The sequence below is a fragment of the Patagioenas fasciata genome, chromosome 4, assembly GCF_037038585.1.
Source record: "Patagioenas fasciata isolate bPatFas1 chromosome 4, bPatFas1.hap1, whole genome shotgun sequence".
Classification (NCBI taxonomy): Eukaryota; Metazoa; Chordata; class Aves; order Columbiformes; family Columbidae; genus Patagioenas; species Patagioenas fasciata.
This window is the reverse complement of record NC_092523.1, coordinates 19156660-19175409: the sequence shown is the minus strand read 5'-3', so window position 1 is coordinate 19175409 and position 18750 is coordinate 19156660. Positions and strand designations below refer to the sequence as shown.

General features: G+C 34.8%; 1 protein-coding gene across 3 annotated transcripts in view; it reads left to right on the top strand.

Annotated features, from left to right (window-relative positions):
• Positions 1 to 18750, top strand: part of ADGRA3 (adhesion G protein-coupled receptor A3) — a 56686-nt gene that overhangs the window by 16301 nt on the left and 21635 nt on the right. For all 3 annotated transcript variants that reach the window (XM_065837217.2, XM_071807364.1, XM_065837218.2), the window contains exons 3-8: positions 6140 to 6211; positions 7515 to 7586; positions 8524 to 8595; positions 10189 to 10349; positions 11236 to 11449; positions 12411 to 12575. In XM_065837217.2, the coding sequence (XP_065693289.1) occupies positions 6140 to 6211; positions 7515 to 7586; positions 8524 to 8595; positions 10189 to 10349; positions 11236 to 11449; positions 12411 to 12575 (756 nt within the window). The remainder of the gene's footprint in view (positions 1 to 6139; positions 6212 to 7514; positions 7587 to 8523; positions 8596 to 10188; positions 10350 to 11235; positions 11450 to 12410; positions 12576 to 18750) is intronic.

Genomic DNA, 18750 nt, shown 5'->3' with positions numbered 1-18750 from the left:
TCTACCTGGGAGCAAGCAGAAACTTTAGAGATAAGGATTTTTCTAGGCCATTTGACTGGGAAAGTAGCCAGTTTCATAATCACCTCGCAACATCTAGGAAGAACTCCAAACGCCTTTTGGCTTCAAGTATTTTATTCTTCCCCTAAAACTTGAAAGCTGCAATCCCGGTCACCTGGCCTAAATAAATTCAAATGCTTCCTCCATTCCATCCCCCACATGCCAAAAGAAAGATTTATCTTCTGCACTGGCAGATGAACTTTATTGTAGAAATAAGCCATTGTGCCAAAGAAGCAAGGTTATCAGCTGTGATGGCATTCTAGATCTTTACACATTATTTTGGCATCCTTGCTTAGGTAATAAAGGCATCTGCTGACAGTTGTTATTTGTTGTAACTTGTTACAATTTTCAGACAGGAAATACTTGAAAATCTAATTAGATTGAGATGATAATTTTTGTTTGCTCTATGAATCCAAATCTTAATTTTCTTTAAAGTCGTAAGAACCCAGCTTGCTTCCATTTAACTCCTGTTATTTATAAGGATTTTCTAGATTATTTTAATGTCTTTTTTTCATGAAAAGGAAAAGAAAGCAGTAAGGCAGGTATCATGTTTTGAGCATTTGAAGTGATCTGGGATAGCAGTATTTTAGATGGTATGGGTGGTCTCATCTGAATGAGATGACACACTTTATGTACACTGGTGTAGGAATTAATACGCTAGCAAGTGATTATTAATGGCCATGTGTCTTCATCATAAAGGAGAAACAGCTGAATAACAGTAAGCAGGTAAAAAATTTTAACTGCTCTAAGTTGTAATTAAAGTGTCTACACAAAATGATAAGTATTTGAATCTCCACGGACTTTGTTAATGCTGTGTTTTGCTATGAATTGCCTGCTGTTTAAATGTTGAAGTAGCTTCTTGCACAACTAATTTGTGACAGATAATTTTTCATCTAGTAGATACTTGACTTTATATTGCATTAGTCCAAGTCCAGCAGCTTAGAAGCAAACTGCTGTCTTCTGTCTGGAAGCCAGCTAATGCTGCCTGTTGATTTTTGCGAGGATAAGAAGATTACTTTATGTATTTGTAAAGTACTATTTTTCATTGTATGTGAAGGAGAAAGGAGGAAGAGACAGGCATGGAATTCAGTAAGATATTTAGGGAGCAGAAGAAGGGTTTGATATTTATCAAACTGTAAATAATGACAGTCTTTTTAGGTTATGGTAATAAACCTTTGGAAAGGGAAAATATGCAATATGAAGGGAGTGTTATTTGTAGAGAGTCTAATTTTTTTCTGCTGTTTTTACAACACCAATCTACAGATATATAGGTGCCTTGAGTAAAAATAGGAGCATTTAATACTTTTCCAGACAGTAACAGTTTCTGATTTTAGTTCTTGTTGTGATACTGCAGTGGAGCATGTGAAAAGATAGACCTGAGTTCCTCTAGTGGTGTACCTGAACTTTTTGTTTTTTTAGAAGTCTTAAAAGTGAATGGAGAGTATCAGTGTTTCTTACTTGAATATTACTGAGCAGCGAAACAGTTCTCTGAATATTCAGGAACATATTTTCTGCTCTAACTTTAGTTCTGGTTTTGCTTCTGGAAGCTCCATCTCTTTGTTAGCTGTGGCTCTTTAAGGACAACACAGAGTGTTAGGCTAACAAAATATTTATTTTCCTCATCCTCACCTGCTTTTTGGGTAATTTCTGAAAGATGAGTTGTGAGGGGAGCAGGAAATATACTTCTAGTCTGCTGAAAAATCTGTGCTGTGAAATTGAATGCTTTAGAGTATTCTGAACTCTTGGAAATATAGAAATTATTTGAAGGAAAGAAAAAGGTGTTCTGGTCTAGGTTTTAGCTTTTCTTTAGTTTGCCTAAGTGTGGTAGTCTCAAACATTTTTCTTTCAGGTTTTTGCATTATATTTTGACGGAATTGTGACTCTTGTAGTTCATCAGTCCGTGCTACAGATAATGTGATGGGGTAGGCAAAACAGCAAAACAAAGTGATCTAATTTACTATTGATTTATTTAGGTGCAAGGGGATGTTAAAAGCATATGTAAGAACTTATTAAAAATTCAAGAGATGGTTTTTAATAACAGCTTTTTAATTTCCATTTGTAAAGTGTCCAAGTCTCAGAACTATCATCTCTTTTGTAGTTCCTTATGCACCTGGACGCTCAAGTTGCTTTCTTATTCTTGTATTATTCTAATATTATCAACATCAGTGATAGATCTAAGTCCGTTTTCTTTTTCTAGAGAGAGTTATTTGAACCTAGTGAAACAGCTCCAGCAGCACTTGAGTCTGACATAGAATTTGAATATGGTGACCCAAAAGTAGAATTCTACATCTGAGACCCACATGCAATAAAGTATTGTGCTTTCAGTTATTGACAGTTTCGGAGGTACCCTAAATATTTGGTACGTTGATGGTGAAAACTCTAAAAATAGCCTGCTGTGTTGTATGGGGGAAGTTTATGTATGTATAGGGTAGAATTTAAATCGTACTAAGTGAATGATAAGGAAACATAAAAATTGTTTAATTATTCATAAGCATTTGTTGGATCTGTCTGAATAAAATCTATACTTCATAGGGCTGTAGGAGGGATAGGCTATGTAATGTTTCACCTCTTCTTGTCATTTCTTACTTAGTTGTCTTCCCCCATTTGCTTTTTGAAAAGGCATTTTGTATAGTAAGAATCCATGGTAGCTAATGTATTTCTTGTCTGACATTCATTTTCAAGTTCTGTTCAGGAAGAAAAGATAGTTTATCCAATGGTAGTAGAGAGAGCTAAATAATGTTTACATGTCAGTATGTATACATATGCATTTTTTGTGCCTGCAGGATGCTTTAGTAATAATTCAGACAATCTTCATTGTGCTGAGACAGAAAGCAGTAAATTATAAGTAAGATGTATAAATACGTAAGTAGTTTTTAAGTATGTATACATGCACTGAAACATTTAATTATAAATTCTAATGAAATGAAAGGATTTTGTTTGTTACATGGCAAACCATAGTTAAATATTCTTTCATTAAGATATTTTTCTTATCTTAATAAGATAACATTAGATGCGGTTGTCAGGCTCTTAAATATTTTTGCTTGTTGATGAGTTGCTATTTGCTCACTTAGTCATGGATTTGAAGAAGAGCTGTTCCAAGTGGACATCAGAAAATTCTTCATAATGAAAATGGCTAAATACTTAGAGATTTGGGTGATGTGGTGAAATCTGCATCCTTCAAGGTTTGCAGGACTTCACTGGATACAACAGCAGGGTGGTTGGTCTGATTTACTTGTGCTTTGAGGCAGAAGTTGGACTACATGTCCTCATCACATCCCCTAAATACAAAGTTTTTCAACTATTGTAATCTCAGTTACTCACCTTCCCTGATAAATACAGGGGCATCATCATCTGCAGTGTTATTTAGATTTAAGAGAATTTTTTTTTTTTTAGATGCTCAGTGTAAGATTGCTCTACTGCCTGGCTTGTGGTGGTGTTTTTTTGTTTGTTTTTTTTTTTTTTTGTAGCAGTATTTTTAGTTGCTAGATGAAAGATGTAGTTACTGTAAGATAAAAGGTGTACTGATGATGTAGAGCTTGGTGTGTTGTAATATTACCCTAACTGAAACCTTCTTCTGATGGATTTCTTTTGCACAGATTTTCTTTTATTTGGACAAACAAATACCTATAAGTATATCCTCTTGGTTGAGCTTTGCCAAAGAAAAATTATTAAGATCAGTGGCTGAGATAATTAAATTCCCATTGTTAAAACTCACCAATTTGTAGATATGTATTTGTAAGTGTTAAAAACAACAAAAACTTTAAAGCCAAACGCAACTTTCAGAGACTGTCTTTTCCACCTCCCTTTTAGTGAGAATCTTATCAGTCTGTTGGCTTAGCTGCAGCTGTCATTTCTTCATTTAGAAACTGTCCCAGATACTGGAGTCCTGGCAGTTGCACCAGTCTGTGTATCAACATCATCTACTGTTTCTGAAGAGCTGCCAGACATGTCAGCACTGTGTTAATTTTGACATCTTTAAATATCATTTATTTCACAGTTTTCATCTGCTAATACTTTTTGATAGATGAATACATAGCTAGTGCTTATTAATGACTGCCACTGAGACCAGGGGGAAAACCTCAGAGACTCCCCAACTGTTGTGGTTGCAGGTTGAGAAAATGTGAACACTTGGGGCATCCAGGCTGTGTTTTAAAAATTACTTGAGCGTGGTGGTTCATTAACGCTTTGCTATCTTATTTACAAAATACAGAATATACATTGATTTTTATGAAAACATGAAAATTGCTGGCATTTCTTTTTAAAAATAATATATTAATTCTAGTGTAATCATCCTTCTGGAACCGATATTAATACCTACTAAGGGGAGGGGAAAAAAGCAAAAAATTACATAAAGAATAGACTAGTCAGTTTTTATCAGCTAATCTGACAAAATGTATAAACAGGTTGTGTAAGTAGTAAAACTCTTGCTTTTAATTTAAAAACGAGATTTTTTTTTTTTTTTCCGCTGAAGCAATGGATTTAAGAAAGAAGTGTATCAGGGAGTATGCTTTGAATTTAACTAATTAAATAAAACATCACCGATAATCTAGACTAGTGGACTTCCAAGGCATGTTGTCAAGCTTTTTCTTCCTGAGTGTTTTTCAATGGTAAGATTTTAAGTGGGAGTTATGTGATTTTAAACTGGAATTTAAATATGAACAATAAGTATCATTTTTCTTCCCTGTCCCAAAGACTGATGGTGAGTGACAAATAACATTTAGTATTTTCAGATTTGTCTTGGTATTGGGCCAAAAGAGGCTTCAAAACTCTGCAGTTCTTCAGGTTCCTGATACTGCTTTGGAAGTAGTTGGCAGTCCCTGCCACTGTACAGGGCAAGAAAATAAAGTTGAGATACAAGAAGTTTGTCATAGTTTTATTTAGAATTAATTTACTGCACTGCAAGGTAAATTTAAAGTATTTAAAATATTTCAAGTATTGAAAATGTTCATTAGTCATAGCATTGAAGTGGATTCATGTGCTATGACACTGTCTGTTGTACCATGATTTGTTAAGCTGGCTGTAGGAAATGCTATTGTGAAATCTTGGGATGGATTTACATTTTCACTCATGCATATCTGTGTGATGGTAGATGTAATCCTCTTATACAATTCTCTTTCAGGCAGAATTATTAATGTTGTGGTAGATGTAGGAGTTTTTTTTTCCTACCCTTGCTAACTGAAATATTGCTTTTAATTGAGATTACTGATTTTCTTTTAAAATGCAGAATGTTCACATATTACCAAGGAATGAGAATTTTTTCTTGTAGAAATAAGTGCCTGCGAAGTTTCAGGATAACAGTACAGTAAAAAAATCTTTGATTAATAAGGAGGTAGAAATAACTTTAACATTCATGTGGTGATAAAGTTTGTTCAAAGCTGTGTAGATGCTGGCAGATGCTTTCTGTGACCTTTCAAATTAAGCTGTATCTGCAAAATATCTTGAGTTACAAGTCAATACTCCTATGTTACTTGTACAATTAATAGAGCAGTTTAATGACATAGTTACTATACATTTCTCCTTGCAATCTCCTATTCTGTAAATTTAAGATTTAAAAATCTGTGCTATTTTTCTACCAGCTGTATTTGGAATTCTCGGGCAGGACTTTTTTTTTGGTGTCAGTAACACTAGTGGAAACTTTCAATATTGTGTCTTTGGTGTATTTTTAGGATCTTGTTTGGCTTCTTTTGGTAGATGCTGGGGACTGCTAAAACATTTAAAATGGGGTAAGCTGAGGAATATGACACAGTATTGTTCTGTGTAATGAGCAAATGTTACATCCTAAGCAGCTGTAACCTATTTGGACACTGTGGCCAAGTATCTTTGACTCTTTACACTTTCATGTGATAGGAACTAGTAGAATATTTAAAGGAATACACATGTTGTTTAGATTCTTCTTTCTAGTTAAAATACAGATTTTCAAATTTTGAAAGATACTATGTTAGAGAAAGTAGAAATGTATCATATGGCTTTTTTTGGCAGTTTTCAAACGAGACAAGTTAAGTGTATCTTTATGCATGTATATCTGTTTTAAAGGTATACATAAAGTTTATAGTAAATATTATGTCTTAATTTTTCTCCACAGGGACCTTAAGAACAACCTTATTAGTACTATAGATCCGGGAGCTTTTCTGGGGCTTTCATCTCTGAAAAGACTGTAAGTAGCACATCTAGCTAGTCAATTGAAACAGTAAAAACAGAACATGCCTGGGAGTAGAATAAGTCTTAGGTTTTGGCAACACAGAGAGCAAAGATTTTATATATTTTATGTATTTAAAGCTGAATGTGTATGTGCTGTTTAAATTTACACATGCACACACAGATGTATGTATAAAACAAAGTCTGCTCTTAGTCTTATGACTCAAGAACATCCTCTGCTTGTGGCTTGGCAGTCTTGCTTGTTCTTCCTGGCAGTCTCTTGTATTCTTCCTCCCTTTTTGTATTTTGGTGACTTGAAACACCACTGGGTAGACGTTCATTCAGAGGTTTGATGCCATCAAGTCTGGCTTTGTTAAATGTTAAGCTCATGATTTTTTTTTTTCCCCAAAGGTCATAGTGGAACATTGAGTCCCTTGCTATTAATACTAAACTGAAGTTACAAAGTTACAGCACTGTTAATACTGCTTTATTGAGGGTTGTGCCAACATTCCCATTAACACATTTTTGGGGGATTTATAACTTGGCTGTAAAAATCCAGTCCCACATAAAATTTTAAAAACAAGACCTCAGCATGCTGGCTTTTAAAAATTTTCTTTAAACATTCTTCAGATTTTCAACCTTTGAGTCTTAATTGATTTCATTGACATTTCCAGGTTTAGTCAGTATACAGCTTTCCTTCTTAAATTTTTTGTAGTGTATGTTTGTTTGTCACTGATCATATGATCTATATCACTTAAAAGGAAATTTTGCTGGTAGTTGCACTTTTGAAAACCTTAGAACTAAAACTAAAGGACCAATTCTGGACCATTACGACTTGCAAGGTTAATTTTAATTTGTTTAAGAATTTTTGGCAATTTGATTTAAGACCTACATTGTAAAATATATAATATTTATTTGTGTAAGTATAAATACAGAGGTGGTCCTATTTATGTAGAATAAATGCATGGTGTAGGTCTCTCTGACATCAAAAAATTAAGTTACGTAGCGCATGAGATGAACATAGTGTGCAAATACGAAAATTTTTAGTGATGTAAGCCGAGCCTGTTCTAAGGGGATTTACTGGTGAAGGCTAGGCTTATTTAACTGTACATGGGCGAACTATTATTACTTCAGAAATGGAATAAGGACTCTGAGCATGTGTGTACACCCATAGAACAGTACTTTTTGGGATTTAAAGACTAAATGTATATATGGAACAATGTGTTACTCATGAATTTTAGTTTAAATACTTCTGTTTACAGACTGTATGTCATTTGGAAATAAAACAGCTTATTCTGAATTTTGCTTTTTTGTATTTATAGAGACTTAACTAATAACAGAATTGGCTGCCTGAATGCAGATATATTTAGAGGACTTGTAAATCTTATTAGATTGTAAGTATAACTTGTATACAATTTTACTTAAGTTTTAGCCTCATGTAAGTGAACGTTCTTTGTTTCAGTGCAAGTAGTTTGTTTTAAGTATGTGCTTGAAGACACAGAGTGTGGTTGTGATTGTGGATTGTTTACTCAGTAACAAGCTTAAAAAAGAAAAGGGTGTCGGGGGCAGCCAAAACCATACTACTCAGTGTTTTGTCTGCTCTACATCCTTTTTCCAGTTTCCTAGAAGGTATGGGAGGGGGAGAGTAGCAGACTGTAGAAAACATTTTCCCTAGAAAAATATTTCAGGGTTATAGAATATTTTAATGTCTGTGCCCTCTATCATAGCATCAGTCTGGTTGATTTGCTTGCTTTCTTACATTTTGTAGTTCTTCATTACGTTAAGAAAATAATATGTAAGGTTATAGAATGTTTCTTTTCCCCGGTTGTTAGCTTCTTATGCAGTGATTTTACTGATACAGGGAAAGTGGGATGTATAATATTTCTAAAAATATTTGGCTAGATTAAAACTTCTTACAGCATGTTAATGGCAACACATCAATTCACTGTGAACAACAAAGTTAATTTTAAGCTTTCTGAAATGAATGTTCAACGTGTGCTAGTTGTTGCTTTAAATAAAGTCTTTTCTTGCAATCCTTGTTCCCAGGCTTAAAATTCTTCAACTAAGAAAGGAACATTGGGGAACAGTTTATTTTGTGTTTTTGGTGGTGGTGTTTTTTTGTTTAGTGTGTTTTTTTTTTTTTTTTTTTTTTTGCTAGGCTATCAAACCTGATTATTTTTCTTAGTCTTGTGAACTATGGCAGTATTGTAAAAGTATCTTGTAGGCTTTAAAATAATGTTATCTTGAAGAGGGATTCTTTTTTTCCTTTTTTTATTTTCAAATGTCAGTTGCTTGAGCATGAGTTCGAATCACGATACTTTAATTTCTTAGGAACCTTTCTGGAAATCTGTTTTCTACACTTACACAGGGAACATTTGCTCATCTTGGTTCACTAAAGGCTCTGTAAGTACTTGTTGCATCTTATCTTAATTTGCATGATTATTTGTGTTCTTAACAATAACAAAAACATTTTATAGACACTTACCTTTACTACAGTTTAGTGTTTTTACTTTTAAACCTCATAATAGTGGGTTTTTTATCTGGATAAGCACATCGGAGCTGTATGTACAGATATTTAGGTGCTTATATTACTTCCTTTGAAAGATACTCAGTATTTGTTACATAGGTCTGAGAATGAAGCTATACTAGCATCTGTGCTTCTGAAGGTTTTATTCTGTATTCGTCATTTTTTTACTTTATATTAAATAAATAGTGGTTTACACCTTTTTAACAAAGGGAACAAATACTTTTAAGGAATATCTTAGTCCTTGAAGAATAGTATAGTTTTGTTACGCAGAACAGTGGATACATCTCAACCTCATGTTATTTTTTTCTCTTTTAATTTCATGAGAGTTGTAATCTTCTGTGAGAAAGAAAGTAAATGGGAAAAAAGGTATCAGTGGTGATGATTAGCTTGCATATTTGCGTGGTAGTCATTACAGTTGACTCACTCTACTGGGACTTTCTCAAAAGCTCTGACTTGTGGCTTTGACTCCTAGTTAATTGACTCCTAGTTAATAAAAGGCAAATATTTCTTTCCCTCCTCCAGCATCTTCTAGTTGTTCATAAGTTGTTGTTCCTGGTATTTTAGTTGTGTACATAAAGGTTGCTGTCCAAGAACATTACATGTCAGACAAGAGAACCTGGATATAACTATTGCCATTAAAAATGTGTGTGTTTGGAGGAATTCTTGTGAATAAAGGCCAAATAGAGTTTTGCAGGAATGTTGATTTAGTGTTTGAAGTGTTCTGCCTGCGAGTTCGTGTTATCCTCTAGACATTTGCAAAAAGAAAAATAAATTATGCCTTCACTAGAGGTAAAAACCAGTGTAGACGGACACATTTTGGTAATTTTTTGGCTGTTTCTAAATAAAGTATTTGTGTTCTCCTTTAATGTAACTGACTACAACAGGAACCTGTGGGGAATTTGGTATGTCTTTTTAGTAGAAAGTATTATTCAGAGAAGACTTTGTGAATCAATGAAAAGCCTGATATGATTTTCATATAAAGCAAAATAAAACTGTCATTAAAATTGTGTGAGTTGTGGCTCTGAAAAGAGAAATAGGTGAGAAGTTATTTTTATCTTTCTTTTGATTTTACTGTCAAAGCATTGGATTGCTAAAATGAAGCAATAAAGTGTGTGCAGAAGTTATGGTGATGCACATTCAAGCAATTCTTTGTTATTGCTCACTTAGATGTTGTCAACTCCCTCAATGAAAGAAATTACTAGAAATTTTTTCATGCACAGGTATTAGATGTTCCTCATGTTTCTGGAAAAGATTCCATTTCTCAGGGACCGTGTACTTTTGTTTTTCAGACTATAGCTTGCAGAGGATGAGAGTATCTTCCAATACATAGTGGCAGACAACTTTGCTGTGTTCTGGGGTTTGACTGCTTGTTGCCTGTGTGTCTGTGACAATGAGAGGCATCGCACAGCTGTTGATGTCAAGCTTTCAGACCTTTGAGTGTTGCATTTTGTCACTATTTTGTGTTGCAGAGAATTTCAGACTGATTATCTTCTTTGCGATTGCAACATACTGTGGATGCATCAGTGGTTAAAAGAAAGAAATATAACTGTACGTGAAACTAAATGTGCCTATCCCAAGTCACTTCAGTCACAGATGGTGACTGGGGTTAAGCAGGAGCTTCTGACCTGTGGTAAGCACTCCTGACAACTGATACTTACTTTCTAATGCACTGTATTCTCTTAATATTAGTGAACTGACTTTTTTTCTGTTTTGTTTCCCTGAAATTCAACACTTACGTGATAGCAGTAATAGTGATTCTTTTTCAAAGGCTGTTTTTTAGTTGTAATTCAGTGTCATTTGCTTTTGGAAATAAATAATAAATAAATTGGTGAATGTGGATGTTAATTTGTAGAAACTAAGGATGAGTAGCACCTTTCAGAGGTAAACTCCTTTTGCCTCCTAATCCATGTTTTTTCAGGCATTTTTACCTAAATTTCACAAGACGAAGCAGAAACAGATGGTTGTAGTTTTATTTTTTTTTTTTTTTCCCAAAGTCTAGCTATCTGGTTTCAGATGTGCAAATTATTCCAAGCTCAAGTTTTTGAATTTAAAAGATCTTCATTTTATGACTTACTTTCCTTCATGGTGATTCCGTTGTTGATTAGCCGCCTTCTTGTGGTGAAGAAGACATGACCAACTTCCTTAAATTCTTTGTTGTATTGTAGTTCTTCCGTCTGTCGAAATAATAGATGTGCTTGTGATTTTGAAATATTTATAGTGAGAAATTGTGAAGAAATAAAAGGCATATACTTTTCAAGTTTATATTTTTCAGTCTCAGATGTGGGCTGACAAAAGATTTTCAGAAGTATTACATTAAAGGAATACACTTTATGAAAAATAATGTAATGAGAATTTGTATTTTTCAATATCAGATGCATCAAATGTAGTTTTTATATAAATCTTGCAAGATGCAATTTACAAGGAGGTTGTATCAATAATTGATACTCAGTGTATTTTTCTTCTCTCTTGAAAACAGTTTCTTGCTATTAATTCTGCTTTTATTTCTTGGATTCTAGAACCACCACTTGAATTACCATCTTTCTATATGACTCCATCTCACCGTCAAGTTGTCTTTGAAGGAGATAGTCTACCCTTCCAATGTATGGCTTCATATATTGATCAAGACATGCAAGTCTTGTGGTATCAGGATGGAAAGATAGTGGAAACTGATGAGTCCCAGGGTATTTTTGTTGAAAAAAATATGATTCATAACTGCTCACTTATTGCAAGGTGAATCCATAATGAGAAAATCTATTTCCCACTCCTTGTTTTCTGTTCTAATTTAGTGACTATTTCCATAACCAATGAGGCCCTCTTATATCCTTGCTGAGTGAACACCTGTAGACAGAAACATCCCAAGTGGAGAAGTACTCTGATTTCACACATCTCCTTAATCACCCAGGTTTGGTCACTATTGCTGTCAATCAAGTTTGAAGTGGAGGTCTAAATATTTTATTAATTGAACCTAGCTGCTTAAAACAGGGTTAGCTAGAGCAGGTTGCCCAGGACTGTTGCAGTTGGGTTTTAATTAACTGCAAGGATTACCCAATGCAGTTCATGTAAAACATCTTTGCGGTAGGATACATTTGTTCTCTTGAAACATGAAAATGATGGAAACAAGGTGTTTAGGTAAGCTACTTATGAATTCTTTTCTCTTCCTTTTGAGCACACCAGAGCTATGAGTGATTTCCAGCAGAGATCTATAATTATAATTAGTTTGCCTGCAGCAGGTTTTTGACTCATTCAGCGTCTACAGACTGGTTATATATCCTGTAATTGCATTAGTAAATTAGGGCTTCTAACTTTATCACAAATGATGCATTTAGGAAGTTATTTTAGTTTGGCCTTTCTGGGACAGCTATAAAAAAATTTTGTGTTGAGCAATGATAATGCTTGGGGACTTTGGACTTCTCATCTCTTCTTTCTGAAGTGAAGGAACTTTTTTTCATGGCTGTTACTGTTCTTTCCTACCTTGGCAAAATTGAGAGCTAGAAGAAGAGAGTAAATATTTCTCTGTTAAGTACAGTACATTGATTCATAGACAGCTCTAGTTTTGTAAGGTCACTCGCAGTTGTATATAACTGGTGTTTTCTTCCTTTGTCTTTCTGTACCTTATTAATCTTTTGGTAAAAGCTTATGTAAATTTTAGTGGAAGACTGTTGGGTTTTATTTGTTAATTTTATCTTTGCAGTGCACTGACCATCTCAAATATTCAGGCTGGCTCCACAGGAAACTGGGGTTGCCATGTGCAAACCAGACGTGGGAATAACACAAGGACAGTCGACATTGTGGTGTTAGAAAGTTCTGCGCAGTACTGCCCTCCAGAGAGGGTTGTGAACAATAAAGGGGATTTCAGGTTGGTAACCTCATTTTTTTTTTTCAGAGAAAAGTCCATTTAATTTTGTTTTTAATAAAGATATTATGCTTTAAAGGCACCTGTGTGGGTTTGTTTATAAATGGTGTGTAACAGATTTTTAACTGTTCTAAATTAGTATGTTTTGAAAGAAGTGCACACAACTATACTATGAAATGTTAAACTTTGAGACTGGTAACTTGCATCTTTGGAAGACATGAAATATAATCTATGATTTTTGAAATATAAAAATGAAATTATTGGAATGGAGTGAAACTTCTACATGATCTGTGAATTAGCTGGATCACATACTGAGGAGGGGGTTTCCACCAGGTTATCATTCTGGTTTAAAAAACCACCTGCTCCTGTACAACAAAACCACTATATAAGAAACATGCAATATATGTGGGATTTTGTTCTGTTTTGGTTGGTTTTTGTGTTTGTGGTTTCTCCCCCCGCCCCTCCCCACTTCCCCTCTCTCCTGTAAGTATTAGAGTAAATGGTATGAATGGTGTTTCCTTTTAATGCATATCGGGACTGCAGTGGTAGCTCTATTCCATTGTATTGGGTATTGCAGAGTATTCTATCTTTTTGTTCTTACCTCTTCACCTGTTTTCCCTTTTCTGGTCTTTCTGCTGCTGGTCACTCTAACAACACGTTACTCCTGGAGGTGCCAGCTGTAACAGATAGCTTCTGTATAGATTCTCTGTATGTAAGGTAATTTCCTTTATAACTACTCTGTGTTGTACCTCTCTGCAGTAGCTCCTACTGAGAATTAGCGTATGTCATAGCGTATGTTTTCACTACAGTTTGTAGGATATCTTAATGTTGTAGTAACTGCTTTTACCTGGTCATTTATTTTCACTTCTCTTAGCTGCTTGGTTATGTTGATCTTCTGCTTGATCTTTTGTTTGCGTTTATAAAATTTTCTTCCTTTCCCTGTGTACATTAGAGTTCTTTAAAGTTGTAATCTTTCTGTACAGCTAATCCAAGACCATAAATCTTTTATTTTAAGAAATGAGAAGTGAGTTAAAGCATGTTGCTGGGACATAGTTCCTGCAGGCAGAGGAGGGAAGCTTTCAAGTTCAGAAGGCCTTTTCCAGTTGTAGCAAAAATTGAGGTATAACCCTGGCTGAGAGCATTTGTTTTGAGTTCACCTTCTATATGTTCATCAGCTGGACAATTTGAGAAAGGGGAGCTGGTGTCTGAGTATGAGGAACTATTAGTAAGGGAAGTGCTGCACAGAGACAGTTTGGAACTACTAAAGAGCTTCACTTTCACATTGTAAGGAAAAAAGAAACTTTGTGCATATCCTCTTTTTACACTGTGGTGCTTTCAACTGCAGGGATGAGCATTACATTAGAAAATGAGAACTTCCTGCTTAAGATAAAAGGTGAAGAAAGTCAAACAGATGCATGCTGTATTCATCAAAGAACATGTCTATTTAAATCAGTTATGCATTTTTTTAAATGATACTAGTGTGAATTGTTCTTCTTTGATTTGCCATTAGAGGTGAAAACAGATGGTAAAGGCTTATTTCAAAGTGTTTTCCATTAAATTAACCTGTGCTGTTCAGTGACTGTTCAGTGTAATAGGATTTACCCCCTCTGGAATTCAGTAGAAAGAAATAAGATTTCAGGAAATGTTCAGCTTATCAAGAAGTTCACTATGTCTGGGTTCACTAGAACAGACTTCCATTTGTAGTTTAGGTAGTGTAATAATAAAGAGTAATTTTTCACCTTTGAGACCATATGGAAATAAGGCTTTGACTAGTGAGAAAATGGTTCTGAGCAGATGGCTGTAAATGATCCTAGGTGAATTTGATTTTATAGTTTTTTAGTTGGAACTGGTTAGTCACTTTAGCTTGGAAGCTGTTTCAAAAGTGGCATCTAGATTTTTATCCCTTGAGAGATGGGATAGCAAAGCGTAGCAAAGAAGGATGTTTGTCTTCAGTGTCTTTGGCTCAGTAATAGTAGTTTAGCATGAGTTTATAAATATTAGGCAAAAAGTGTCGTCATCATGGAATATGTTTCTTTTTTTAATTTAGATATTCTTTTAAGCCTTACTCAGAAATATCTGTTACAATCGATGATTAAACTGAAAATACAGTTTGCATGTTGAAATGTACCCTAATGCTTCTACTTCAATAAATCCTTCAGCTGTTGTGTTTACAATAATTTTATGCTGGTAGTTGATGGAATTCTTTCTTAAATATAAGAATTATCCTTTGGAAACTGTTACTCCCTGAGTGTAATTAATCTTAAAACTCCAGCTGTCATGCTGAATTTAGAAAATTACTGACATGTAATATGAAAAAAATATTAGACTACCTGTAAGCTAATGAAATTATGATATAAACACTCATTGTAACTGAAACTTATTGTTGGTTTAAAGAAATGAATGCTTTCAAAACATAATTAATATGCATGAAGGGAAGGATTCTTTTATAATCTCATGGACTGGCTTTTTTTTCCTGAAACGAAATTATAGTACTTAAATGTAAATGAACCATCTTTTCCCCCACAGCTGTCTACTCTCATGTATATGTGATAAATTTTGAACACCTAATTATAAGCAGTGATGAAATAAGAGAGTTAATAGAGTCCAAATTTGTACTTCTGCTAGCAGTTGGGTAAAGTGTGAAAGATGTTCAAGCTTAGGCTGACAAGAAATTAAGAATGCAGCCAGACTTTTGTAGCCCTTGTTTTCATGATGAGAATTTCATGTCATTAGTCACCTTTCGAGCCCTGCTGGAGCAATGTCCTCTCTGAATTCTTGGAAAATGGAGAGCGCCTCATCTGCTCATCACATACAGGTACTGGGAGGAAACGGTTCATGACCAAGAGTGGTCCAGGTTAACCTTCAGTTAGTAAAAACAGGGAATAAGGGAAGTGTAGTTACAGCTGGAATTGGTTCTCTCATCTCATTCACTGTTGGGCTGTAAAGAAACTTGTACCTGCACCATGGGTGTTGTGAACGGGAGAGAAAAGAGGATGAGGGATACTGCTCCCCACAAGCACTTCTGTTAGTGACACTGTGCATTCGTGTTGGTTTTGTGTATGCAAAATTATGGCATGAAATTGGGAGTTTTAAGTTGCTCATTTTTTGTGTCTGGTTAGTGGAAAGCCTTCTAAATCATTAGATGAATAATGTATCAGTTTTATGAGTAAAATGTTTCTGTACTTACCTGATTTGTTATAAAGGCAGCACAGATTATATGACTGTCTAGTATTACTAGTATTCTTTTGATAAGATCATGGTAAAAGACGATAAAATGCTGTGCAGGGAGATGAGTGAAAAGTAAATACAGCAGAAATAAAGCGACAGTAATAAAAGGGAAAGAGATGGATGAAAAAGGGACAAGGGGTGAGAAGATGAGGGAGAGAACGCAAAATAGACTTGTGATTATCTGATAGTCTTTGAAGTAGTGTTAAATACTGGAACTGTCACTTTTTTCCATTTGATGGCTATAGAATTTCTAGAAGAGACATGTAGCTTAGAAATTATATTTATTTTAAAATATCCTAATTAAAGCTCTTCTGAAAGGCTTGTTTTTCATTTGAGTCCTAGTGTTTCAGTCTGGTTTCTCTTTTTCTAATTCTAGTTGTGAATAGTGAGGAAAGGAATGACACATGCCATTTTTCAGTGAAAATATTTGTTTTGGAAGTTGTGTCATACAGCATCTGTCAGACTACAGAGTTTAAATTAGGATAAGGCTATGTGGCACTCAGTCTATACACGGATACATTCAGTCACAACTGAGCCGGCCACACTTTAAGTTAGAAGTGCTTCAGAAAAATACTACTTTTAGAAAACAGTCTGTAAAGAGAGAGGCAGGTGTCCTTTTCAAAGTGGAATCTTTGATGTAGAAACTTAATACAAAAATTTCACTGTTGATAAAATTGCTTTGGAAATGATGTTTTGGACTCCAGTGTCAGTGTTTGTGGGAACCTGTCTGTATTCTGGAAGCTGAGGTTTGAGTGTATTATGCAAGGTATTTGTGGGCCCTGCAGGTCTTCTAACAGCTGTGCCAGCTGATTTATTAGTTGTCCTCATCTGCCTGTTTTTTTTGGCCTCGTTCTTGGAAGGCTCATTATGCATTCAAGAAGTGGGAGAAGAGAAGTAGCTCATCTTTGTCCTTGTCTTTTTCCCAGTCTGTGTTGATCAGACTTCATTTTAATTGTCCATACAGAAATTTCAGAGACTTAAATAAGTTTACATGAATTGTATCCTCTTAGGCCTTCTTTCCTTCGCAGGAGATTCATAACTTGCTCTATCATTGATCAGAGTTGGCCAGACAGGATCTAAAGTGATGATTTTTTAGCTTGCTAGGATGCATGGGATGTTGCACTGAGTTCACTACTAGGATTGCAAAAATTCACAAAGGCTGTTGTGATTTTTCTAAGGAAGATTTTTGTCCTTTCTGCTGACTTTTCTTCTCTATGGGAGAAAAGATGGTAAATAATATACATCACTGTTGCAGACCCCATATTTGTTATTTGAATTAATATACATTCTCTAAAATGCCTGTATATGACTCCTGGCATTTAAAAACTGAGCTAATCTTTTTTTTTTTTCATTTCTCTTAACTGCCTCCATTGCCATCAATGCTGATATAAGCTTTCCTTTCTGATAGAGGTTGAATGGTGACACTTGCATTAGTTTCTTGAAGTGGCTGCTGAGGCTCTGAATAAAAGTCTATATGTATTTGCTAGGCTGGGTGAATCTGCTATGATACCCAAATTATCTTCTGTGTCTTCTAGTATTCAGATAGTACTATAATGGTTGTAATAATAAGTCTCCATTTCTTAACTAAATGATGTCACTAGAATATGGAGAACTGATTTGTAATGCTAAAGATGTTATAAAAGCTAATAGAATTTAAGCCTTTTTTTACTATCTTAAGGTACTAAAATTTAAGCCTTTGTTTTCTATTTGGTTTGTTGTAATTATTGTTTAGCCTTTGCCCTTAGATTCCTTACTGACTTTGAATTCTTTTATGGTTGTTGCCATGACTTATGCGTTTTAAGGATGCCACCAGCAGCTATCTTGGAGTTTCTTGTTGCCCAAACCTAAGTAATCTTTGTCAAAATGGCCTGAAGACAGACCCTTTCTTTCTTTACTGAACGTACCAAAATTGTTCTGTTTGAGCTGATTAGGAATTAGTAGGAATTGAGACAGAGAAGACCTTCAGTATACCCCAAAAGGTTAATCACTTGCATCATTCAATATAATTGAAAAGTGCAACCTTTTGCCTTAGCCTGTCCCTGGAGTGATTCTCTTCTTGGAGAAAGAACGGTGATAAACCCCAGTGTCTTCAGTAAGACGTTACTTAACTGATGAATAAGGAAGGAAAATGGGGCTGACTTGTTCAATTTCTCTGCTTTCACAATATTAGTTAAATTTTAATTTCCTGAAGTGGAGCATTTTTCAAGGGGTTTGCTTCATCCTCCTCCAAACACAGAAAGTTGGTTTTTGTTTGTTTGGGGTTTGTTTGTTTGTTTGTTTGGGTTTTTTGTTTTCAAATATAGGTATGTTCTGAGCATCTCTTAATTTAGATGATAGTAGGGACTAAATGACATTTACTGAAATGTAGTCCAGGTATAAAAGCAAACTTTAAATCACTGTGTAATCTAACAGAATATTTTTGTTTGACCATTTCAGTTTTTGGAGATGACTGCTTTGTGCAAGGCCCTTTAAAATACTTAAAACTGAGAAAAAGTATGTTCAAGGAGCTTGACTTAATTATGGTACAGAAAGCCTGGGATGATCAAATGAAGCCATCTTTCGCCCTCAGTTTTAGTTAAACCGTACATGTTGGGTTGTTGGATTTGAGATACTTATCTAAATTGTGGAATGCTCTGTATGCTCTCTGCTTTAAAACTTTAAGTATTAGTGTTCTGAATGATAAAATACTGCTCCTGTGTATCCTAATGGGAGAGGGCTGGAAGCAGGGCCAGGCAGACTGGGTGGCTTTCCTTGTCCCTGTCCTTTTCTCTTCCCAGCATGGCAACCTAATTCAGGCATGGTTTCCTTTGAATCAGTTCTGATCTTGTGAATGATCAGTCCACGACAGATGTATTGCATTTTAATTTTCTGTATTCATTCATTGTTTCATTTTTATCTGTATGTGTTTATACAGATAAAATATGCAGTAAAATCCTAGAGGAGAAAGCTG